The 22,372-nt window shown below is 57.9% G+C and overlaps 2 protein-coding genes across 5 annotated transcripts in view; one reads left to right on the top strand and one right to left on the bottom strand.

Annotated features, from left to right (window-relative positions):
• The window catches only part of MYH7B (myosin heavy chain 7B), a 23,469-nt gene extending 2,143 nt beyond the window's left edge, over positions 1-21,326 (top strand). The window contains exons 4-41 of the mRNA XM_021718673.1: positions 61-222; positions 526-553; positions 1,918-2,014; positions 4,133-4,156; positions 4,294-4,386; positions 4,511-4,574; positions 5,488-5,586; positions 6,244-6,347; positions 6,483-6,621; positions 6,887-7,005; positions 7,096-7,245; positions 7,426-7,596; positions 9,323-9,502; positions 9,592-9,724; positions 9,811-9,887; positions 10,288-10,375; positions 10,577-10,694; positions 12,169-12,292; positions 12,397-12,533; positions 13,173-13,428; positions 14,403-14,645; positions 15,408-15,584; positions 15,671-15,816; positions 16,344-16,434; positions 16,503-16,892; positions 17,229-17,360; positions 17,451-17,564; positions 17,648-17,844; positions 17,988-18,337; positions 18,471-18,595; positions 18,704-18,819; positions 19,237-19,633; positions 19,706-19,831; positions 19,909-20,079; positions 20,166-20,270; positions 20,351-20,446; positions 20,850-20,987; positions 21,078-21,326. Coding sequence (XP_021574348.1) covers positions 61-222; positions 526-553; positions 1,918-2,014; positions 4,133-4,156; positions 4,294-4,386; positions 4,511-4,574; positions 5,488-5,586; positions 6,244-6,347; positions 6,483-6,621; positions 6,887-7,005; positions 7,096-7,245; positions 7,426-7,596; positions 9,323-9,502; positions 9,592-9,724; positions 9,811-9,887; positions 10,288-10,375; positions 10,577-10,694; positions 12,169-12,292; positions 12,397-12,533; positions 13,173-13,428; positions 14,403-14,645; positions 15,408-15,584; positions 15,671-15,816; positions 16,344-16,434; positions 16,503-16,892; positions 17,229-17,360; positions 17,451-17,564; positions 17,648-17,844; positions 17,988-18,337; positions 18,471-18,595; positions 18,704-18,819; positions 19,237-19,633; positions 19,706-19,831; positions 19,909-20,079; positions 20,166-20,270; positions 20,351-20,446; positions 20,850-20,987; positions 21,078-21,089 — 5,489 coding nt within the window. The 3' untranslated portion in view covers positions 21,090-21,326. The remainder of the gene's footprint in view (positions 1-60; positions 223-525; positions 554-1,917; positions 2,015-4,132; positions 4,157-4,293; positions 4,387-4,510; positions 4,575-5,487; positions 5,587-6,243; positions 6,348-6,482; positions 6,622-6,886; positions 7,006-7,095; positions 7,246-7,425; positions 7,597-9,322; positions 9,503-9,591; positions 9,725-9,810; positions 9,888-10,287; positions 10,376-10,576; positions 10,695-12,168; positions 12,293-12,396; positions 12,534-13,172; positions 13,429-14,402; positions 14,646-15,407; positions 15,585-15,670; positions 15,817-16,343; positions 16,435-16,502; positions 16,893-17,228; positions 17,361-17,450; positions 17,565-17,647; positions 17,845-17,987; positions 18,338-18,470; positions 18,596-18,703; positions 18,820-19,236; positions 19,634-19,705; positions 19,832-19,908; positions 20,080-20,165; positions 20,271-20,350; positions 20,447-20,849; positions 20,988-21,077) is intronic.
• The window catches only part of TRPC4AP (transient receptor potential cation channel subfamily C member 4 associated protein), an 80,806-nt gene continuing 79,731 nt past the window's right edge, over positions 21,298-22,372 (bottom strand). For 3 of the 4 annotated variants that reach the window (XM_021718675.1, XM_008070263.1, XM_021718674.1), the window contains exon 19: positions 21,298-22,190. In XM_021718675.1, coding sequence (XP_021574350.1) covers positions 22,105-22,190 — 86 coding nt within the window. In that variant the 3' untranslated portion in view covers positions 21,298-22,104. The remainder of the gene's footprint in view (positions 22,191-22,372) is intronic. The other variant, XM_021718676.1, reaches the window with a different exon arrangement.

Genomic DNA, 22,372 nt, shown 5'->3' with positions numbered 1-22,372 from the left:
GAGAGTTGGGGATGGCAACTTGGGGCGCCCCCCAAAATAACTCCACCTATATACTCTCTCCTCAGACTTATTCAGGCCTCTTCTGTGTCACCATCAACCCCTACAAATGGCTCCCGGTCTACACGGCCCCAGTGGTGGCCGCTTACAAAGGAAAACGCCGCTCAGAGGCCCCGCCCCACATATATGCTGTGGCGGATAACGCCTACAACGACATGCTGCGCAGTAAGGGCCGCTCCGACTTGTCGTCCCACCCATGACCCCTGCCCTGGCTCTAGGGAGGCCTCCGCAAAGGACCTCCTTCCTTCCACTTGCGCGGCCCCCCTTCTGACACTGCTGGACGCTCAGCAGAGCCATTCTGTCTCTCCCGGTGGGAGCTGGCCTCCAGCATGGACGGTCCACCTGGTCCTTCCCATTTCTGGCTCTGGGTGGTGGAGGGCTGTCCAGGGCCACGGATATCCAAGGTGTTCCACTTGTGACTGGGCCCTCACTTTGCCTGACTTTTCTATCCCCTCTCCTTTCCCTCAGACCGAGACAACCAGTCCATGCTGATCACGTGAGTGTGGGGCTTTGGGGGCGGGGTGGGACATGCCGGCAGTCTGGCCGTAAGAGGGCAGAAGCCAAGCCATTTCCCAGGGTTGAATCCAAAGTGCTTAGGGCAGGGCTTTTTGCCACCTGGAGCTGGTGTCCCAGCTGGAGTTTAATCAGGCGGGCACATTTTCTCTGCCCCCATGCTGGTCTGATGCCCTGCGGGTGAGGGGTAGGGAGATGCCCAAGCACCAGAGTGATCACCAGTCCTGATAGCCCTCTCCCCAAGGCCAAGAATTTCCCACCTTGATTCTTTGAGGGTTCTAATCCTGGCTCACGGGCAAGGAGGATATTCCACGTCCCTTCCTCCTTCTTGCCATACCCCTATGTCTGAATCTTATCTCCAGTCCATCCTTTACTTACATGGGAAAATGGTAGAATTCTTGCATGCCAGGTTTGTGTCCAGTCAAGCCAATATGGACAGTGTTTGCGTGTAAGAGTATGTGTGAGAGTGGTGTGAGTACATATGTGTGTGCATGTGCACACACGCATATGTAGCTTGGCAATTTAAAAAGCAAGGGCTTTTAATTCACATAGGCCTGGGTTTAGGTTTTCATGTTTCCACTCCCTGATGTGTGTCTTTGGGTCTCTGAGCCTCACCAATAAAAACAAAACGCTCCTACCTACCACAAAGAGCTGCGAGTCAGTGAGTTGATACACATGCCTGGCACACAACAGGGACTGTCACCAGAATTTCTTTCTTTTTTTTTTTTTGAGTTGGAGTCTCACTCTGTCGACCGGGCTGGAGTGCTGTGGCACACTCATGGCCACCCCAGCTTCGACTTGCTGGGCTCTGGCAATCCTTCCATTTCAGCCTTCCAAGTAGCCGGAACTACAGGCGCATGCTACCACAACTGGCTAATTTTTTTTTTTTAATTGTAGAGAGGGGGTCTCACCAAATTGCCTGGGCTGGTCTCAAACCCGTGGGCTTGGGCAATCCACTCGCCTTGGCCTCCCAAAGTGCTGGGAATACAGGCTGAACCACCAAGCCTGGCCAGTCACAGAACTTCTGAGGCCCATTTCCTTGTCCAAAAAATGGACGTAACAGGGCCTGCTTCAGGGATTTTTGAGTCTTCACTGAGCGGACGGAGGCGGAGTACTTGGCCAGTGCCTGGCACTAAGTTGGTGCTCAGTGAACAGTGGCATCGTTATGTGTGTCACCATCTCACAGAGATGGTCCACACTGGCTTGCTTTGTGAGAAACTCAGTACCTCTGTAGGTTGATCTGAGTTGGGGGAAGGAGAACTGGGGGACCCTGCTTGAGGGGTGGGGCATGGGGCTGGGGGAATGAGGCCAGATGGGCATTGGTGACTCGTGTTTGTGTCGTCCAAGCGGAGAGTCGGGGGCCGGTAAGACGGTTAACACCAAGCGGGTCATTCAGTACTTTGCCATCGTCGCTGCCCTGGGAGACGGGCCAGGCAAGAAGGCCGTAAGACTTGCCCACTCGGGCACCGCTCCCCACTGCTTCCTGCTGTTTTTCTTTTCTTTCTTTCTCTCCTTTTTTTTTCTTTTTAAAAATTTTGCTCCCCAGAGCCTCCAGCCCTACCTGAGCCCCCCACCCTCGTGAGGGACTCAGGCTGAGCAAGGCTTGACCAGAAAAGCTGTGGCCACCTCTGACATGCTGTGTGACCCTGCTGTGGGCCCATCTCGACATTCTCATCTAAACATGGATGGGTGGGACCATGTTACTATTCCTAAATTTTTTTGTGTAATTTTTATCTTCCATTGTGACCTCCATATTTTGAAATAGTTACTAGGGAGGCCACTTTTACTAAGAAGTTATAGTTTTCTTGGTTTTCATGCACCAGAGACACAGTTACCTGCTACTGCTCTTCTAGAAGTGCAGGCTTATACACAGATCAGCCAGCGCAGAGGGCACTTGGCATTTTCAGTAGCCAAGGTTGGGGGTGATTTGGGGCCCTGTAATTTCTGTTTAGTTTTTGGAAATTTCTGAAACAATGAGGGCCCCTTTTTTTGTTTTATTCTCATTTTTGAGGTACACCATTCCATTCCTAGACCCAGGGCCAGCTGTTCAGAGCTCTGTGGCTACCCCTAAGGGACTGCCTTTTCTTTCCAGAAGCCATGGCCTCCCCTCACACTGGCCACCACTTCTGGTCCTGTTGAGCCTTGCTTTGTTCTGGGGCATTTTTCTTCTTTCTTTTTTTTTTTTTTCCCCTCCACTTTTTTTTCCTTCTTTTTGCTTCTTCCTTTTTCCTCATTTGATTTTCTTGATTTTTGATTTTCTTTTTTTTGTTTTGGTCTTTTGTTGTTGTGGTTGCTGTTTTGTTTTGTTTTTGCTGTTGACTTTTTGGTCCTCTTTCCTCCTTCCTTTCCCCACCCTGTTTTCCAACCCCCCCAAAAGGTCTCTGGGGACACTGCAAAAGTTGGGCTGGTCCAGAGGCAAGAAGAGATGGCAGGGAGAGGCCATAAGGGACACGGCTGGAAGGGCTGGGAGCAGGGGAACATCTGAACAGACAGGAGACATGGAGTCCAGGGGACAGGGTCAGGCAAGGGAGGTGGCATGTGCCGTGGATGTGGGAAAGACCTTTTTCAACTTGGCCTCAAATGTATCCCAAGAGGTCCGACACACTGGGCGGGAGTATATGGGGAGGGAGCTCCTGCCCAGTGAAGGCTCCCTGCCTCTCTCTGCTCCAGGGTCCTTGTGGGTATTTTTAAGTCTTGGGCTCCCTGGAGGTGAATGAATGAACACAAAGTCCTTGATGGCATCTCTGTTCTTTCCAGAATTCCTTCCTTCCTTTCCTTCCCTTTCTTCCTAGGTTTCTGGCTTCCAGGGTAGGGAAGAGAAGGAAAGGAAAAGGGAGGGAAGACGAGGCTGAGGCTAGGAGGGAAGAGGATCTGTTCAGTTCAGTAACTTCCTCTGGGTGACGCACAGAAGAGCCGAAGGTGTCACGGGAAGCCAAGAAGTTGGGCTTGTGCCTGCCTCGCTGCTGCCAACTTACTGCATGACCTTGGGCAGTTCAGCTCCCTACTGGGGGTCTTAGTTGCCCCATTTGCAAATTAGAGCTAATAATATGCACCTGGCAGGGCTTTCTGAGTACAAATAGTTGTCCAGTCGTACAGTGACTACACATAAGGAAAGTGTGTAAGGGGGTGACCGTAGAGGGAGGTGCAGGGTTTGAATGCTCAGAGTGGGAAGCTTTTCAGGTGCTCCAGTCTCAGAGCATCGGGGAGGCCTTCCTGGGGGAGGGGACACTGGAGCTGGGCTCTGGAGGGGAGTCGGTTTTAGTCAGGAGGCCAGTGGGGCTTGGAGCAGGGGCCACTGCATGGAGTGTGGAAAGTGAAGGTGGCCAGAGCAGGGTTGGAGGAGGGGAAGGGCTGCAAGTGGGAGACCCCAGACACAGCCTTGCAGATCCCGGTGAGGGCCACTCTCATTCCCCTCTAGCATTTCTCCTTCTAGCAGCCCTGGGGGAGTCAGGTCTTGGGGAGGCAGGCGAGTGACTAACACCCACTGTCCTGCTAACCACTGACCCCCAGCCCCAAATGGCGAGAACTCATGCCCGCTAATGTTGTCGTCTTCTCCCTCCAGCAATTTCTGGCAACAAAGACTGGGGTAAGCATGGGGCCAGTGTGAGTGGGACAGCCCTGGGGACACCCCGCTCCCCTCACAATCAGAGGGGAATGGGTTGTTCCAGCCTCCTGATCGGTGAGCACCAGGGCTGACAGATCCCTCACTCTTGCTGCCACTAGGGCACCCTCGAGGATCAAATCATCGAGGCCAACCCTGCCATGGAGGCTTTTGGCAATGCCAAGACCCTGAGGAACGACAACTCCTCCCGCTTTGTGAGTAGCCGCAGTGGGGGCTGAGGGCGGGGCCCGCAACAGGGAGGGTGGAGGTGGTGGGAGCCTTCAGCAGCCAGGGCAGTGCTGGCTGAGCCACCTGACAGGGCTGCCCCTCTGCCCACAGGGGAAGTTCATCCGCATTCACTTTGGCCCTTCAGGGAAGCTGGCATCCGCGGATATTGACAGCTGTGAGTCTGGGGGAGGGAGGACAGAGACTGGGCTCCAGCCCTTCCTCCTGGCTCAGCCTCTGTCACCAAGTTCTCTGGGTTCCTGCCTGCTCAGGACACTTCTCTGCATCCCCTGGCCACTGCCCAGGTCAGGCCACCTTACTTGTCACTGGAACGGCACCCTGGCCTCTGCGTGGCCACCGGTCTCCTCGTCTCCACTTGGTCTTCTTCGAACCATGGTTCCTCTGACCATATTCTGTCCCTGCTTAAAAAGCTTCCTAGAGCCTGTCACCTGGAGACCCAGATTCTCATTTGGCTGGTCAGGCTCCTTGAGATTAGATCCCTCCTCTGGCCCCCAGTCGTCTCTGTGACCCCCAAGAAGGCAGACCTCGCCCACGCCCCACCCGGCTCAGCCTCACACCTGCACTCACACCTGGACCCTGTGACTCCAGGCCCCCTACTGGGAAGCATGCTAACACCTTGCAGCCTGCCCAACCCAGCCCAGCTGCGTAGATGCCTGGTGCCTGGGTCACACTAAAGGGGGCCATATGCACACAGGGGCCCAGGCCCTGACCACTCTCCATCCGGGGTGCATGGCCAGATCCTGATAGATCAGCACAGGCATGTGGTGACGTCAAAATTCACACCCTGACTGATAGACACATATGGCGGCTAGGCCACACGCACACATGTGCTGACACACCAACAATAAAAAACGACAAACACAGACACTATGTTCACACCCTCACACACGAGGACACACACTGATGCATCTAGCCAGAGACACACATTGAGGTACAGACAGCCCACACACTGACACAGGCACCATGGAGAGTCACCGTCCCAGCACATGCTGGCATGTGTGTGGGCACAGTGCCCCTGCACTTCCCCCACCCCTTACTGCTGCTCCTACCTTCTCCCCTGTTCTCCCCAGACCTCCTGGAGAAGTCACGGGTGATCTTCCAGCTGCCTGGTGAGCGGGGCTACCATGTGTACTACCAGATCCTCTCAGGGAAGAAGCCAGAGCTGCAGGGTAAGGGCCGGGGATGGAGCGGGTGGGAGTCAGAACCCAAAGGGGCTGCCTGGCCCCTTCCCGGCCCCCATCAGGCCAGGGCCTGACAGCCGTTCCCCCACTGTCCCGGGGTCTGGGACATCCCTTTTTTCCTGGGGACTCAGAGCCCATTTTGTTCCCCAACTTCCTTCCTGGGACTCCAGTGATTGCTGAGGCCTTCTCTTCTGCTGAGGGATCAGGCCTCTCAGCTTCATTGCCCGACCAAGGTCGGAGAGCTTCTCACTGAAGCCCAGGCCTCCCACTGTCCTGAGACAAGACAGGCCCCACCCAATGCCAGAGGGAGACCAGTGGCGGCCCAGCTCCCCTTCCTTGCAAGCCCCTCAAAGGCAGTCTGTTCCTTCCCGTGCCTAGCACCGAGCCCGAGGTCTGGGACACAGGGAGCCTTGAGCAGCTGTAACAGATGAGTGAGACATGGGGACTGTGGTTTACTGCCTCAGAACCACGAAGAAAGAGAAGCCATGGAGAGGAACATGGTGATGGGAACTCAGGCTCCGGTGAAGTCCTGGGAGGGCCCAGGACTCCTGCTAGGCTGGGCCCCGGGAGCCACCGGACGGGGGGAGAGGGAGAATAGCTGCACAAGTAGAGCCTGACACACCCTTCTCTGCCCTGGGTCCTCAGACATGCTGCTTTTGTCCATGAACCCCTATGATTACCACTTCTGCAGCCAAGGCGTCATCACCGTGGACAATATGGATGATGGGGAGGAGCTCATCGCCACTGATGTATGGGCTGTGGCTGGAGGGGGCCGGGAGTGCCTGGGATGTGATGGGGAGCTCTGCCCGTGCCCTCGGCCGCATGAACAGTCCTGGGCCCTGGAGGAGCTCAGACTTCCACTGCTTTCCCTCCCCCACCCCCAGCATGCCATGGACATCCTGGGCTTCAGTGCCGATGAGAAGTGTGCCTGTTATAAGATCGTGGGTGCCCTCTTGCATTTTGGCAACATGAAGTTCAAGCAGAAGCAGCGGGAGGAGCAGGCTGAGGCCGATGGCACTGAGAGTGAGGGGCCTTGACCTTGCCTTCACCTTGACCCTGATCTCAACGTCTTGTCCGTGGTCATTAACTCTAGCCACCACCTTTGACTTCAGCCTGACTTGGCCCCGCCTCCTCAACTCCAGACCCTCCCCCTCCTGAGGCTTACAGTTTGCTGATCTTGAACTTGACCCCCCTCAACCTCCCTCTCCTAGCCCCAGGCTGAGGCCATAGAGTCCCCCGCGACCTGCAGTGTCTTCCTCCTTCCTTATCCTACCCTGTGTCCTGCCAGGTGCTGACAAGGCTGCCTACCTGATGGGAGTCAGCAGTGGGGACCTCCTTAAAGGCCTTTTGCACCCCCGGGTGCGTGTGGGGAATGAGTATGTGACCAAGGGCCAGAGTGTGGAGCAGGTGAGCTGCCTGTAGGCCAGGGCCCACCTGGGACAGCTGCGTAAGGTACCCTCCTTGCCAGGTCCCAGCCCAGCCTCCCTCCGGCTCCAGGTGGTGTTTGCTGTGGGGGCTCTGGCCAAGGCCACCTATGACCGGCTGTTCAGGTGGCTGGTGTCTCGGATCAACCAGACCCTGGACACAAAGTTGCCCCGGCAGTTCTTCATTGGGGTTCTAGACATCGCTGGTTTTGAGATCTTTGAGGTAAGGGCAGACCCACACCCTAAGCTCCATTTTCTCCAAGGTGAGGGCCATGGACTGGTAGGGGGCAGGAGCCCTGGGCTTCTGCCTGGAGGGAGGGCAAACCTGTATACAGCCTTGTTCCTCCGTGGGCTTCCCTTCCCACCTACAAGGAGCCTACTAAGCCAGGCATCTCTCGTGCAGTTTAACAGCTTCGAACAGCTATGTATCAACTTCACCAATGAGAAGCTGCAGCAGTTCTTCAACCAGCACATGTTTGTGCTGGAGCAGGAGGAGTACAAGCGCGAGGGCATTGACTGGGTCTTCATCGACTTTGGCCTTGACCTACAGCCCTGCATTGACCTCATCGAGAAGGTGGGGGGGGTCCAGAGCCAGGTCTGCGAGGAAGGTGGGGTGTTTTGTAGTGAGTGAGCAGGGGTGACTGAGCTTGTTATGTGAGCAAGTCTGTGCAAATGTGCGTGAAGTGTGTGACTGCATTGACATAAGCTTGTATGTTGTGACAGTGCGTGATGTGGTTGTGACAGGGCGTGTCTGTGTTCATGTGTGAAGGGGCATGTGTGTGAATAGTATGTGGAAGTCGAAAGCGAACGAGTATTGGCGAGTGTGTGTGAGCAACATGAGCTTATTGTTGTGTGTGCATCCCAGTACTCGACCGCAGCCCCTTCTGGGTGTGCAGTTTCACAGTCCACAAAGCCCTATCTGAAGCCACTTTCCCTGGATCCTCAGAACTGCCTGGGAGTGGGGCAGGGTATGTTTCTTTTTTGTTGTTTTGATTGTGAAAACCTACATATCCGTACCCATTGTACAAATAATGGAAGAAAGGAAAATTTGAGAAATTGGAAGGAGGAAAAAAGTGTATCACAGCACTTGGGTTAATTTCCTTCAAACCCTTTAGCAAGGGTGTTCATTTTCTTTAATAGACACAGACTCATCCTTTTTTTTCCCCCTGAAAATGTATTTTGAATGTTGTTGAAGAAGGTGGAGCAGATGATATTTTTTTCTGAGTCTCGGGGATCTCACTCTGTTGCCCAGGCTGGAGTGCAGTAGCACAATCAGGGCTCACTGCAGCCTCAAACTCCTGGGCTTAAACGATCCTTCCTCTGCAGCCTCCCATATAGCTGGGGCTATAGGTGCACACCACTCCCAGTTAATTTTTTTATGTTTTTTGTAGAGATGAGGTCTCGCTATGTTGCCTAGACTGGTCTCAAACATCTGGGCTCAATCAATCCTTCTACCTCAGCCTCCCAAAGTGCTAGAGCATGAGCCACCGTGGCTAGTGTTTTTCATACAAGGCATTTCTGTAAGCCCCTACTACTGGGTGTTTAGGTGGTTGATAGATTTTTGTTGTTATGACAGCACTGAAGATGTTCATTTTCCCATTTTGCAGGTTAGAAAATTGAGACTTAGCCAGGTCTGAGTCCCACAGCTAGTGAAGAAGCCCAGATGTGAACCCGATGGCCTTTTTTTTTTTTTTGAGTTGGAGTCTCACTCTGTCGCCCAGACTGGAGTGCAGCGGCCGCTCCCGGCCACTGCAGCCTCGACCTGCTGGGCTCTGGCGATCCTTCCGCCTCAGCCTTCCGAGTAGCCGGAATTACAGGCGTGCACTACCATGCCTGGCTGATTTTTTGATTTATTGTAGAGATGAGGTCTCTCTGCCCAGGCGGGTCTCGAACCCGCGGGCTCAGGCAGTCCACTCACCTCAGCCTCCCAAAGGCGCGGGATTACAGGCTGAGCCACCAAGCCCGGCCCGATGGCCTTTTTAACTTACTGTGTGCTTGCGTATGAGTCCTGGACGTGGAGGGTATGGGTGGGTGCAGAGACACCAGCATGGGTCCACATGCTGCTTAGAAGCAAAGGTGACAGTCCGGTGCTGCCAACATGCAGAAGGAGGTTGGAAACAAGCACAAACTTCTTTCCTTCTCAGAAGATGGGGCTGATGGGAGTGGGTCTGGTCTCTGACCATGTGGGGGATGGTTGAGGCTGGGCTCTAGCAAGGTTCTTGGAAGGAGGTGGTCTGGGCGATCAGGGCCCGGCCCCTCTGATCTGACGGAGATCCTTCACACTTGTTCCCTGGCCCCAGCCGCTGGGCATCCTGTCCATCCTGGAGGAGGAGTGCATGTTCCCCAAGGCTTCAGACGCGAGCTTTCGAGCCAAGCTCTATGACAACCATGCGGGGAAGTCACCCAATTTCCAGCAGCCTCGGCCTGACAAGAAGCGCAAGTACCAAGCTCACTTCGAGGTGGTCCACTACGCAGGCGTGGTAGGTGCCTGTGGAGCCCCCTCCCTCAGCTGCTCGCCTCCCCCTCCTCCAGGTTCCTCTACCAGGCTCAGCACCTCCTGTCTCTCCAGGTGCCTTACAGCATCGTGGGCTGGCTGGAAAAAAACAAGGATCCTTTGAATGAGACGGTGGTCCCCATCTTCCAAAAGTCACAGAATAGGCTCTTGGCTACCCTCTATGAAAACTACGCAGGGTCTTGCTCCAGTAAGTGCGGAGGAGCAAGGCTGCCCCTCCGACAGGGCCACAGAGCAGCGTTCCCACAGAGTGACCGGGTCCCTTGTCTCCACTAGCCGAGCCTCCCAAGTCTGGAGTGAAGGAGAAGCGTAAGAAAGCAGCATCATTCCAGACAGTGTCCCAGCTGCACAAGGTGAGGAAGCCTCGTCTGGTCACTCGCCAGCCTCCGGCCTCAGCCTTCAACCTCTGCCCTGTCCCCTGTGCCCTGGGCGGGCAGCCGTTAAGACTTGCAGTGATGTTTAACTCCTCTCCACGTGAACATCACAGCAAGTCTGTGCTGCTTCCCGTCCCCAGCTGCTTGGGCAGGGTCTGGGGGAAGGGGTGGGAGCCGTGGGGCTTCTGGTTGGCAGGGGCTTTGGTGGGCAGCGAGGGCTCTGGCGTGGCACAGGAGAGGGCAGCGGGCCGCGGAGCAAAAGAAGGGAAGTGTGGGGCCCACGCGGGACCTGCTCCCGGCCCTCAGGTCCTGACCCCGCGGCCTTCAATCCTGGTTCTCTGCCCTCCTGTGCCTTCTCCCCACTCGTTCCCCCTCCCAGGAAAACCTCAACAAGCTGATGACCAACCTGCGGGCCACACAGCCCCACTTTGTACGCTGCATCGTCCCCAACGAGAACAAGACCCCAGGTAGTCGCCCAGGGCTGGCTTGTGGCGGGGCGGAGCGGGGAACGGAAGAGCGACGCTGGAGGGAGGTGACAGAGCGGAGGCCAGAAAGCTGGGGCGGCCCTCTCACTCGCCTCGCAGGGTCTGCACAGCCTGAGTCCCGAGTCTGGACTGGCTTTCTTCAGTTGACCTCACATCTTTTCCTTTCACCTCCACCATGTCCAGGGGTCATGGATGCCTTCTTGGTGCTCCACCAGCTACGCTGCAACGGGGTCCTGGAGGGGATTCGGATCTGCCGCCAAGGCTTCCCCAACAGGCTGCTCTATGCTGACTTCCGGCAGCGGTGGGTGGCTCCCTCCTGCCCCTCATCCTCCAGCCGACCCGGCCCTCAGCTCCCAGGAAGGCAGCACCCTGGGGTGGCAGGGCACACACGCCTGAGCCTAACAGATACAGATTCCTGTGCCAGTGGGGGAGGCAGGGCCCGGGCAGACATCTCAGCAAGAAGAGGAGATGGCTCAGATCTGGGTGGGGGCTTGGGGAGAGTGAACGGGCTTGAGGTAAACACTGGAGGTGGAGCCGGCAGATTGCCCATGAATTGGACACAGAAAAAGACAGTGACTCCCAGGTTGGGGCTGAGCAGCTGGGGGTAGATCTCCTGAGTTACAAAGATGGGGGAAGGTTGTGAAGGGTGGGAGGTTTGAGCTCTGTTTTGAGCACAAGTTAGAAATGTCTCCAGCAGACAGCCTAGAAGAGAAATTGAGGGAGACTGGATCCATTAGTCTGGAGATCAGGGGAGCAGGCAGAGCAGACGTAGATGTGGGAGTTGAATGAGAATTCACATGCACTAGACATTACATCATGCAGGCACAGTGAGTGCTCAGGCAGTACCATTCGCTTCTGCCCTTTCCTTGACAGGGTTGACTTTGTCAGACAAGTATCCCTTGTTCCTTTCCTCTCCCGAAGCAACTGTGGTCATCCACGCTATCATTCATAAATGAGTTTCCATACAGATACAGTGCCGTTTTTAAAAATGTAACCACCTGTCTTGGAGATCGTTCCTTACCAATGGGCATATGACAGCATCATCACCCGTCCTTTATGCCATAAAATAACCCAGTCTAGTGAGCATGTGCTTTGTGTAGTGAGTCCCTCTAGCGAGGTCCCTTCTCATTTCTGGATTTTGCCTCAGTGTGGTCACAGCCTACCTGACCCCACAGGCCTGAACACGTGATGTGTGTTCACTTTAGAAGTGGGTGCCTGGGAACCTTACTCTCCTTGATTGGAATTCTCTCCCAAATGTTTCTTCAGTTTATTGTATGTCACCTTCTTCATTTTTTGTCTTTAAAAAAATGTAAAAGTTTCAGTCTGGGCAACCTAGTGAGACCTCTACACACACACAAAAAATTAGCTGGGCATGGTGGTGTGCACATGTAGCTCCAGCTGCTTGGGATGTTGAGGGGGAAGGATCACCTGAGCCCAGGAGAAGGTTGTGGTGAGCCAGGATCTGGCCACTGCACTCTGGTCTGGGAGACAGAGTGAGACCCTGACACTATCTATCTATTCTATCTATCTATCTATAGTGCATGCCTTTTGTAAAAACTAGTGTCTTATTAAAAACTCACTGAATGCATGTAAATGCCCCTCAAGGTTTTTGAGCAGAATAAACCTGGTTCCCCAATGTGGCGAGGCCTCCCCTGCCACCTTTTCAGTGTGCACCTCTCTGTAACCTCTCTCCACACTGGTCTCCTTGGACTTCAGCTTCCCTGTTCTCAGTGGCCTGTGTCCTCTCCTCACCAGCCCCTGCCCTGCCCTGCTAGGTACCGCATTCTGAACCCCAGCGCCATCCCGGATGATACCTTCGTGGACAGCAGGAAGGCCACAGAGAAGCTGCTAGGCTCCTTGGACTTGGACCACTCCCAGTACCAGTTCGGCCACACCAAGGTCAGGGCACACTGGAGCTGGGGCTGACTTTGGTTGTGGACAGTCATGCCAGGCAGGGTTCGTGCTGGAGGCTGGGGTTATCCTGGCTGCCTTCTCCACCCTAGGTGTTCTTCAAGGCTGGGCTTCTAGGTGTCCTGGAGGAGCTCCGTGACCAGCGTCTGGCCAAGGTGTTGACGCTGCTGCAGGCTCGGAGCCGGGGCCGCCTCATGCGCCTTGAGTACCAGTGCCTGCTGGGAGGCAGGTGGGTGTGGGAAGGGGGTGGAGTGGAGGTGTCACCACTTTCCCTGGACTCACAGAACCACCAGGCTCCCCAAGCCCTGCCAGGCAGCTCTGTGGTCCGACTACCCCTTTGGCAGATTGGGTCAAGGTTCTGTTCTGTGCCCCCAAGCCCCAGCCTCTTTTCTCCTCTCAAAACTGGGGTGAAGGCACCTGACTCTCCACTCCAGGCCACCCCAGAGTGTGGCCCATGGGGTACTGATGGCATCAAGCGGTCTCCAGTCCAGGCAAGAGAGTTTATTTGTGTTGTCTGGGTTAAAGTGTACAACTGAGAGGTCTCAAGAGGTGGATGCTATGATGATTTCCACTCAACAGAGAAGGTGTCCTGAGGCAGACAGTTCCAGTGACAGCAGGCAAGTGTCTGCTGGGATGTGAGCCCAGAGCTTAACAGCCCCTGGTGTCTTCAGAAGCCATCAGGACACTCAGGCTCACAGGCCTCACTCAGGAGGCAGGCCTATGGGACTGAGGCCTCTCCTACAACCTCACTTATGAAGTAGAGGCATGAGGACCTGCTGCAGAAGACTGTGGGAATGAGTGAAATGTGCATTGAGTTTAAAGAGGGCAGCACTGAGCTGGCTCACAACCCGGGGCTGCCCTTCCCTAGGGATGCCCTGTTCACCATCCAGTGGAACATTCGGGCCTTCAATGCCGTCAAGAACTGGTCGTGGATGAAGCTCTTTTTTAAGATGAAGCCGCTGCTGCGCTCAGCACAGGCTGAGGAAGAGCTGGCGGCGCTGCGGGCAGAGCTGCGGGGGCTGCGAGGGACGCTGGCTGCTGCTGAGGCCAAACGCCAGGAGCTGGAGGAGACGCATGTCAGCATCACCCAGGAGAAGAATGACCTGGCCTTGCAGCTGCAGGCAGTGAGTGGTAGTGGTGGGGGAGTGAGGGGCTCCCCCGTATCCTGGTGCCCCTGGCACCTCAAGTCCCCAGGCTGCTTGGAGTGAACACGACAACCAGACCCACAGCCAGGGTGGCCTGGTGTGATCTGGCTATATCCAGATCCTCCTATTCCAGAGGCACCACATTCCCAGCTTCCCACTCCCAGGCCTCATTCTGTCCTTGTGTCCTAGGCTGGTACCTCTATGCCACCTTGGCTTCTGGCTAGAGCTCAGAGGAGCACCAGCTCCCAGCCTTCCCCTCCTTGCATCCCTGAAAGACTCATGCTCCTTCTCTGGTTAAGGGCCGTGGTAACCCAGGTGACGGGTAACAGATTTCTAACCAGAGCCCACAGATCAAGGGTCCAGGATCTCCCCAGGACAACTTTCCTTCCGTCAGGACATACTTTTGAGTATCATCACTTGTGTACCAGGCCCATGTCAGTGCTGGAGATATGCTGGCAGGTAGACAGAGACGGCCCTATGGTTGCAAAACTCACCTGCTAGTGCAGGACAGGGTTATGCAGCCAACTGGTGCAGAAACACAGGGAGAGGACCCAGGTCCCTCCACAGACGCCCTGCAGGAGCCCCTCTGCAGCTGTGCAGGGCTTGCACCTGCTCCTGCCCACCCTGGCCCCCAGAAGGCCTCAACAGGGGTGAAGGCAGTGGGCTTCTCTCCTGGAACCCTCGTCTGGGCCTCACGCTGGGTTGCCCCTGGCCTGTCTAATCCCCTCTTGATGTCCCTGTGCATGCTGAGCCCTCATCCCTCCACACCAGCGCTCCTTCAGGGCCAAGAGCAGGTCAAGGCACTTCTCGGTCCTCAGAGCCCAGCTGAGCCTGGACTCCAAACCCTTGTATGGACAAACAGATGAAATTTCTTCTCCAGGCCTGGACTGGGGTCGCTCGGCTAGTTTACCTGGCCCTGCCTCGATTGGCCCCACTGCCTGTGTACCCTCCAGGAGCAGGAGAACCTGGCGGATGCTGAGGAGCGCTGCCACTTGCTGATCAAGTCCAAGGTGCAGCTCGAGGGGAAGGTAAAGGAGCTGAGTGAGCGGCTGGAGGATGAGGAGGAGGTGAACGCTGACCTGGCTGCCCGCCGGCGCAAGCTGGAGGACGAGTGCACGGAGCTCAAGAAGGACATTGATGACCTGGAGCTGACACTGGCCAAGGCCGAGAAGGAGAAACAAGCCACAGAGAACAAGGTGGGGGTGGGCCAGCTGTGGGGAGAGGGCTGGCCTTGGGGCCAGGTGGCTCCAGGTCCTGTTCCTGGCTCTGCGGCCCCTGCTGTGTAGCCTTGGGCAGGCACTTCCCCTCATGGGCCTCAATTTTCCATCTTCCGAGTAGGGTTGACAGCGCTCACCCATCAGCATGGATAGGGCTTTGGCGTGTGACTGGCCTTTGCTGAGTCCACACTACAGGCCTTGCACACAGCCGGTGCTCAGCACATGCTAGCAATTCTCATGCATCCTGGAGTGCAAGCTCCTTGAGGGCAGGAGCTCCGTATCCCAAGGTCCGCATCCCCCAGGGGCCTTCGGACCTTGAGCCCGCAAGATGGCCCTTGTGGTTCTCAGTGCTGGGAGTAGTGACTCCCTGCTGTCGGAGGGAAAGTGAGGCCAGGGCAGGAAACAGCTGCCTCAGGTTCTCACAGGTGCTCGCCGAGGAAGCTGGGACCAGGAAACAGCTGTCTTAACACCCCTGGGCACCCCGAGTAGCCAGCATCTACTGACCTGTCATCTAGGCCAGGTGCTGTGCAGAGTGCTCTGTGGGCATTCACCCATTAATCCCGACACAGCTTGGGGGGAGGGGGTCATCCTTTAGGCCAGCAGCCCTGGAGCGCAGGGTGAAGCAACTGGCCTTGCCAGAGCCCCACAGCTGCAAAGAGCAGCTGCTCTGACCTGGCATGGCAGCTGCTCAGACCAGAGTGTGGGGAGGGACATCGCCATAGTGACCCGGCCCTGGGACAGGTGAAGAACCTGACAGAAGAGATGGCTGCGCTGGATGAGTCCGTGGCCCGGCTGACCAAGGAGAAGAAGGCGTTGCAGGAGGCCCACCAGCAGGCCCTGGGAGACCTGCAGGCCGAGGAGGATCGTGTGAGTGCGCTGACCAAGGCCAAGCTCCGGCTGGAGCAGCAGGTGGAAGACGTGAGTGGAGGCGACCAGGGGCCGGTGCTGGGTGGGGGCGCTGACTGGCCTGGGCTCTGGCTGAGCCCTGCCCTTGCCCTCCCCAGCTGGAGTGCTCCCTGGAGCAGGAGAAGAAGTTGCGCATGGACACGGAGCGGGCCAAGCGCAAGCTTGAGGGGGACCTGAAGCTGACGCAGGAGTCGGTGACAGATGCCGCCCAGGACAAGCAGCAACTGGAGGAGAAGCTCAAAAAGTAGGTGGGGCGGTGGAGGCAGCAGACTAGGCCTCCCGAGCCTGCCCTTGGGTCCTCATGCCCGCCCTTCTGGATTCTAGTAGGTCCTGCGTTCCTGCAGAGGCTCCTAGTGGGGTTGAGAGATTGGGCTCCCTGCTGTGGGAGGGAAAGTGAGGCCAGAGCAGGAAACAGCTGCCTCAGGTTCTCACAGGTGCTCACCAAGGAAGCTGGGACCAGGAAACAGCTGTCTTAACACCCCTGGGTACCCCGAGTAGCCAGCATCTACTGACCTGTCATCTAGGCCAGGTGCTGTGCATTCACCCATTAATCCCCAACACAGCTTGGCGGGAGGGGGTCATCCTTTGGGCCAAAAGCACAGGGGTAGTGTCCTGCCTTCCCGGACTGAGGATAACAGGACCCAGAGCACCAGGTGCGCAGGCGTGAGGGCCTCAGGGAGAGGTGCTGAGGAGGCCGGAGTGCTACTGAGACCCCAGGCAGGTGAGTGGGGGCGGGGGCCTGGGCTGACTTACCCACCCCGTGGCTCCCAGGAAGGATTCGGAGCTGAGTCAGCTAAGCTTGCGGGTGGAGGATGAGCAGCTCCTGGAGGCCCAACTGCAGAAGAAGATCAAGGAGCTGCAGGTGCGTGGGGTTGTGCAGGAGGGCCTGGGGCAGGTCACACAGACATGACAGCTGCCTGCCCACCCCAGGCTCGGGCCGAGGAGCTGGAAGAGGAGCTGGAGGCGGAGCGCGCGGCTCGGGCCCGCGTGGAGAAGCAGCGCGCAGAGGCGGCCCGGGAGCTGGAGGAGCTGAGCGAGCGGCTGGAGGAAGCCGGTGGCGCCACGGCTGGGCAGCGTGAGGGCTGCCGCAAGCGCGAGGCTGAGCTGGGGCGGCTGCGGCGGGAGCTGGAGGAGGCGGTGCTGCGGCACGAGGCCACGGTGGCCGCCCTGCGGCGCAAGCAGGCAGAGAGCACAGCCGAGCTGGGGGAGCAGGTGGACAGCCTGCAGCGGGTGCGGCAGAAGCTGGAAAAGGAAAAGAGCGAGCTGCGCATGGAGGTGGACGATCTGGGCGCCAACGTGGAGGCTCTGGCCCGCAGCAAGGTGTCTGCTCCTTCCTGACCTCGACCTCTGACCACTGTCCCCAAGTAATTTCAGATCTAGTATCTTAAGCCTCACTCCAACCCACTGGCTTTGGGACTGGTCCAGCCCTCTCCGTTCTGATGCCCACCTGTTAAGGAACAGAAACCCTGATCCTGAACTTGGGGCTCCGAGCTCCCTTTGATTCCTAGGTCTACCTCTAGCTTTCTGTTCCTGATCCCAAGACCAAGTGCGCGCAAGTTCATGGACAGGAATGAGTGCACAGGCCTAGCAGCCCCAGACCCTGCTCTCTGATGTACAAACTTGTCCTGACTTCACACCCCTGACTTGGGTTTCCAGGCCAGCGCAGAGAAGCTGTGCCGGACCTATGAGGACCAGCTAAGTGAGGCCAAGATCAAGGTGGAAGAGCTGCAGCGGCAGCTGGCAGATGCAAGCACCCAGCGTGGGCGGCTGCAGACTGAAAGTGGTGAGGCCAGGGACCGGGCTGGGCAACACCGGGCGGGGCCTTGGCACTGCCCTCACCCGCCTGACCTGTCCGCCCGCTCCATTCCTGCAGCGGAGCTGAGTCGCTTGGTGGAGGAGAAGGAGTCTCTGATTAGCCAGCTGAGCCGTGGGAAGACCTTGGCTGCCCAGAGCCTGGAGGAGCTGCAGCGGCAGCTGGAGGAGGAGAGCAAGGTGGGCTGGCACTGGCGGCTGTGGGGTGGGCAGGTGGGCATGGGGCCCCTGGTCTGAGGCTGAAGTCACTGGTGTCCCTGCAGGCCAAGAGCGCATTGGCCCATGCGGTGCAGGCCTTGAGGCACGACTGTGACCTCCTGCGGGAGCAGCACGAGGAGGAGGCCGAGGCCCAGGCTGAGCTGCAGCGGCTGCTGTCCAAGGCCAACGCCGAGGTGGCCCAGTGGAGGAGCAAGTACGAGGCGGATGCCATCCAGAGGACCGAGGAGCTGGAGGAGGCTAAGTGAGTGCCTTGCTGGCCAGGCCGTGATCACGCAGAGGTTTGGTCTGTACCTCTGAGCCCCGCAGGGAGCGGGCGTTCTGCTGGGGCCATTCTGCTGGCCTCCCTCACTACACGGTCCTCACCTGTCTGATCCCATGGCCTAGAAAAAAGCTGGCACTGCGGCTGCAGGAGGCTGAAGAGGGTGTGGAAACCGCTAACGCCAAGTGCTCGTCCCTGGAGAAGGCCAAGCTTCGGCTGCAGACAGAATCAGAGGATGTGACCCTGGAGCTGGAGCGGGCAACCTCAGCAGCTGCTGCACTGGACAAGAAGCAGCGGCACTTGGAGCGGGCCCTGGAGGAGCGACGGCGACAGGAGGAGGAGATGCAGCGGGAGCTGGAGGCGGCGCAGAGGGAGGCCCGGGGCCTGGGCACTGAGCTCTTCCGGCTGCGGCACAGCCACGAGGAGGCGCTCGAAGCCCTGGAGACGCTCAGGCGTGAGAACAAGAACCTGCAGGGTACGACCTGCCACACCCCAGGGCCACAGAACTGCCCTGCGGTGGGGGCCACTCGGGGGGCCCTAGTGGGAACACCGTGGGATGGGGAGCCAATGAAGTGGCCTGGCTCCTCAGCGTCCTGTCCACTCTGCAGAGGAGATCAGCGACCTCACAGACCAGGTCAGCCTCAGTGGGAAAACCATTCAGGAGCTGGAGAAAGCCAAGAAGGCACTGGAAGGGGAGAAGAGCGAACTCCAGGCTGCCCTAGAGGAGGCTGAGGTCAGGGGCTGCGGGGGGGGTGCATGCTGACCTGCCGCTCCCCTGGCCTTCTCTTCCTTGAATACCTGCTCACAGCCCCCACCCCTACACTGCCTGCTGTATCCCCAGGGGGCCCTGGAGCTGGAGGAGACCAAGACTCTGCGGATCCAGCTGGAGCTCTCCCAGGTCAAGGCTGAAGTGGACCGGAAGCTGGCAGAGAAAGAGGAGGAGTGCGCTAACTTGAGGTGTGTCTGTCCCTCCGCCCACACGCACTTCCACACAGCAGGAGAGAGGAAGAGAGGCAGTGTCTGCCTGCTGCACGTGCAGGCTGCACAGACATCAAGCCTGCCCCTCCCACATAACTTTGTGAGGCCTGGGCTGTGGGCCCTATTCTAGAGGTGAACCTCAGAGAGGCCAAAGGACTTGCCCAAGGTCACAGAGCCAGTCAGCCCATGTGTCTCTGCCTCGGAGCCTCACTTGTCCACGAACATACTCCTGGGCAGTCACGAGAGACCTGACACCAGGGAGGGAAAACTCACTTGTTCCCTAAGTGGCTTTCCATCTCCTATGGTCCTCGGGCATTCGTAAGACAGGTGTGGTGCCTGGGCCCACCTGCTTCCTGCAGGCTGAGGCTCCCCATTCATGTTGCCCTCCTTCTGCAGGCGCAACCACCAGCGGGCTGTGGAGTCCTTGCAGGCCTCCCTGGACGCAGAGACACGGGCCCGCAATGAGGCGCTGCGACTCAAGAAGAAGATGGAGGGCGACCTCAATGACCTTGAGTTGCAGCTGGGCCATGCTACCCGCCAGGCCACGGAGGCCCAGGCAGCCACACGGCTGCTGCAGGCCCAGCTCAAGGAGGAGCAGGCAGGGCGAGACGAGGAGCAGCGGCTGGCGGCTGAGCTCCGTGAGCAGGGGCAGGCCCTGGAGCGCCGAGCTGCACTGCTCATGGCCGAGCTGGAGGAGCTGCGGGCTGCCTTGGAGCAGGGGGAGCGCAGCCGGAGGCTGGCAGAGCAGGAGCTGCTGGAGGCCACAGAGCGCCTCAACCTCCTGCACTCGCAGGTAAGGATGGGGTCCCTGGGGACGGCAGGGCCCAGGCCTGCGGGCCTGCTCTGAGACTCTGCTCCCCACCAGAACACAGGCCTCCTGAACCAGAAGAAGAAGCTAGAGGCAGATGTGGCTCAGCTGAGCGGGGAGGTGGAGGAGGCTGCCCAGGAGAGGCGGGAAGCCGAGGAGAAGGCCAAAAAGGCCATCACTGATGTAAGGCTGGGCCAGGGCTGCAGAGGGACCTCCCGGAGGCTGGTCACCTCCTGACTGTGCCACCTCCTTCCCCACAGGCCGCCATGATGGCTGAGGAGCTGAAGAAGGAGCAGGACACGAGTGCACACCTGGAACGGATGAAGAAGACCCTGGAGCAGACGGTGCGGGAGCTCCAGGCACGGCTTGAAGAGGCAGAACAGGCAGCCCTTCGTGGTGGGAAGAAGCAGGTGCAGAAGCTGGAGGCCAAGGTGTGTGCGGCCCTCCTGTCCTTTCTCCAGGCAGGGTGGGCAGCCCAGGGCAGGACTAGCACCAGGCCACTCCCTGCTGCCCACAGGTGCGGGAGCTGGAGGCAGAGCTTGACGCAGAGCAGAAGAAGCACGCTGAGGCCTTGAAGGGGGTGCGCAAGCATGAGCGCCGGGTCAAGGAGCTCGCCTACCAGGTGGGTGACGGGGCCCCCTTGGGGGTGGCCCCAGGGCTAGCCCAGTCCAAACAAACTCTGAGTCCCCTTTGCCTGAGCAGGCCGAGGAGGACAGGAAGAACCTGGCTCGCATGCAGGATCTGGTAGACAAGCTGCAGAGCAAAGTCAAGAGCTACAAGCGGCAGTTTGAGGAGGCGGTGAGTGCGGTGGGGTCTGAGCCCCTGGGACCCCAGTGCTGGTCAGCACTCCTGGGCTGACCCAACTCCAGCTCTGACTGCAGAGGCTTGGGCCAGGCGAGTAGGAGCAGAGACCCAGCAGGAAAAGAAGTTTCTAGCAGCTTCAGAAAGGGACTAGACCTAGCTCTCCTGGAATGCCCCCGTGTGCTTTCCCTTTGCCAGGGACAGGGATGACTCTGATGGCTGAGCTGCAAACAGGCATGTCTTGGAAGGAGCACCCCGCCTTCCTTATTCCTGCCTGGGGCACTAGAGAGGGAGAGCGGTCGTAGGAATAGAGTTGAGGACCAGGAGAAGCCAGCTCCCTCCCGACAGAATGAGCATCTCAGTTCCTGAAGGAGAACCAAGGCTCTGTGTGTGCCCACAGGAACAGCAGGCCAACACCAACTTGGCCAAGTATCGCAAGGCGCAGCATGAGCTGGATGACGCAGAGGAGCGGGCAGACATGGCGGAAACCCAGGCCAACAAGCTGCGGGCACGGACCCGGGATGCCCTGGGCCCCAAGGTGAGGGATGTCATGGGTGCCACCCTCCACATGGGTTGTGGTGGGGCACAACAGGAGGTGCCACTCCATCAGCTGCCCCTCTCGCCTTAGCACAAGGAATGACAGCCTGAGCCCTGCGCCCTGGGCTCCGAAGAGGGACATCTGCTGTTTGCCCGCCAGCCTTCAGTTGAGGCCATCAACTGTTCCTGCCATCTCCAGGCCCTGGCACACCTTGAATAAATGCCACCGCTGCAGCCAGTTTCCTTTTTATTCTTCGGGGTCAGGAGGGGAACACACAGACCCAGGGACAAAAGTCAGTCCAGATGAGTCATTTAAAATAAAGTTCTTTAATAGTCTCCATTTAATTGGTTTATTTGCTGTTAATAAATTGGCAACACAAGGAGGGGCCAAAGGTGAGCTCCTAGCCAGATTCCTGTGTCTGGACTCAGGCAGGAGACCCTACCCCAGGGGCAGGGGCAGGGGCAGGGCAGGCAAACCCCGTATCCCAAGGATGGAGGGAAAGGCTCCCCCCGACTTCTGGCCAAACCCCCTAGGATGAACACAATGGCCAGTGAGCAAACAGAACCAGAGGAGCTAAAGGAAAAGGAAGGAAAGAAGGGCAGGCGACATTCTCTGGTACCCTCAGCCCCTGCCCAGGGCTCAGAAGCCTTTACTTGGGTTCAAAGGCCAGGGACAAGGGAGGCTTGGCTTGCAAATGGGGGAGGGTGCCCAAATCTTCCTTCCCACCCCAGGATCAACAGCCAAGAGACTGTGCAGGAGCTCAGACAGAGCCAATTCAAAAAGTTCCCTTACCTCTGGGTGGGCCTGGGCCCCAGGGTTCTGAAGGAAGGGGGGTGTGGAATCCCATCCTCATCACAGGGACTGTGAGGGAACTGAGGCTCCTAATGACTCAGGGCCCTCAGACTCAGGGCTGAGGGCTTCTATGATGATTGCTCCTACCCAGCTTATATGTGAAGACCTGGTGCAGAGAGCAGCAGGGAGGGATGGGAACAGGGCAGAGAATGTGGCATCACACCCCACGCTCACCCGCACTGACCCAGCAGCCTCCCAAGGCCTGGCCCAAGGTCACTCCTCAGTGAATTCCCTGTCTATGTCCATGTAGGGCTCCTCGATGTAGCTAACAAGGGCAGAGGGTGACTGGCGATCCGGGTTCAGCAGGATGGACACTGTCTCCTTCCAGTATGAGAAGCTGATGCAGGAGCTCTGAGAAAAGAGGGAGGGGCTGGGAGGCGCCTGGAGGACCCAGGTCGAGCCCAGCACCCTGCGTGGAAAGCCTCGGTAAGGGAACAGAGAGCCACCCGCCACATGGTCCAGGCAGGGACCACGCGCCATGGACACCCCTCTGAGGGACCCTGGGTTTGCATGTCCGCTGCTTACCCATGATC

The sequence above is a fragment of the Carlito syrichta genome, unplaced genomic scaffold (genome assembly GCF_000164805.1).
Source record: "Carlito syrichta isolate Samal-C Ts95f unplaced genomic scaffold, Tarsius_syrichta-2.0.1 Scaffold313246, whole genome shotgun sequence".
Classification (NCBI taxonomy): domain Eukaryota; kingdom Metazoa; phylum Chordata; class Mammalia; order Primates; family Tarsiidae; genus Carlito; species Carlito syrichta.
This window is presented reverse-complemented; position numbering and strand designations above follow the sequence as displayed.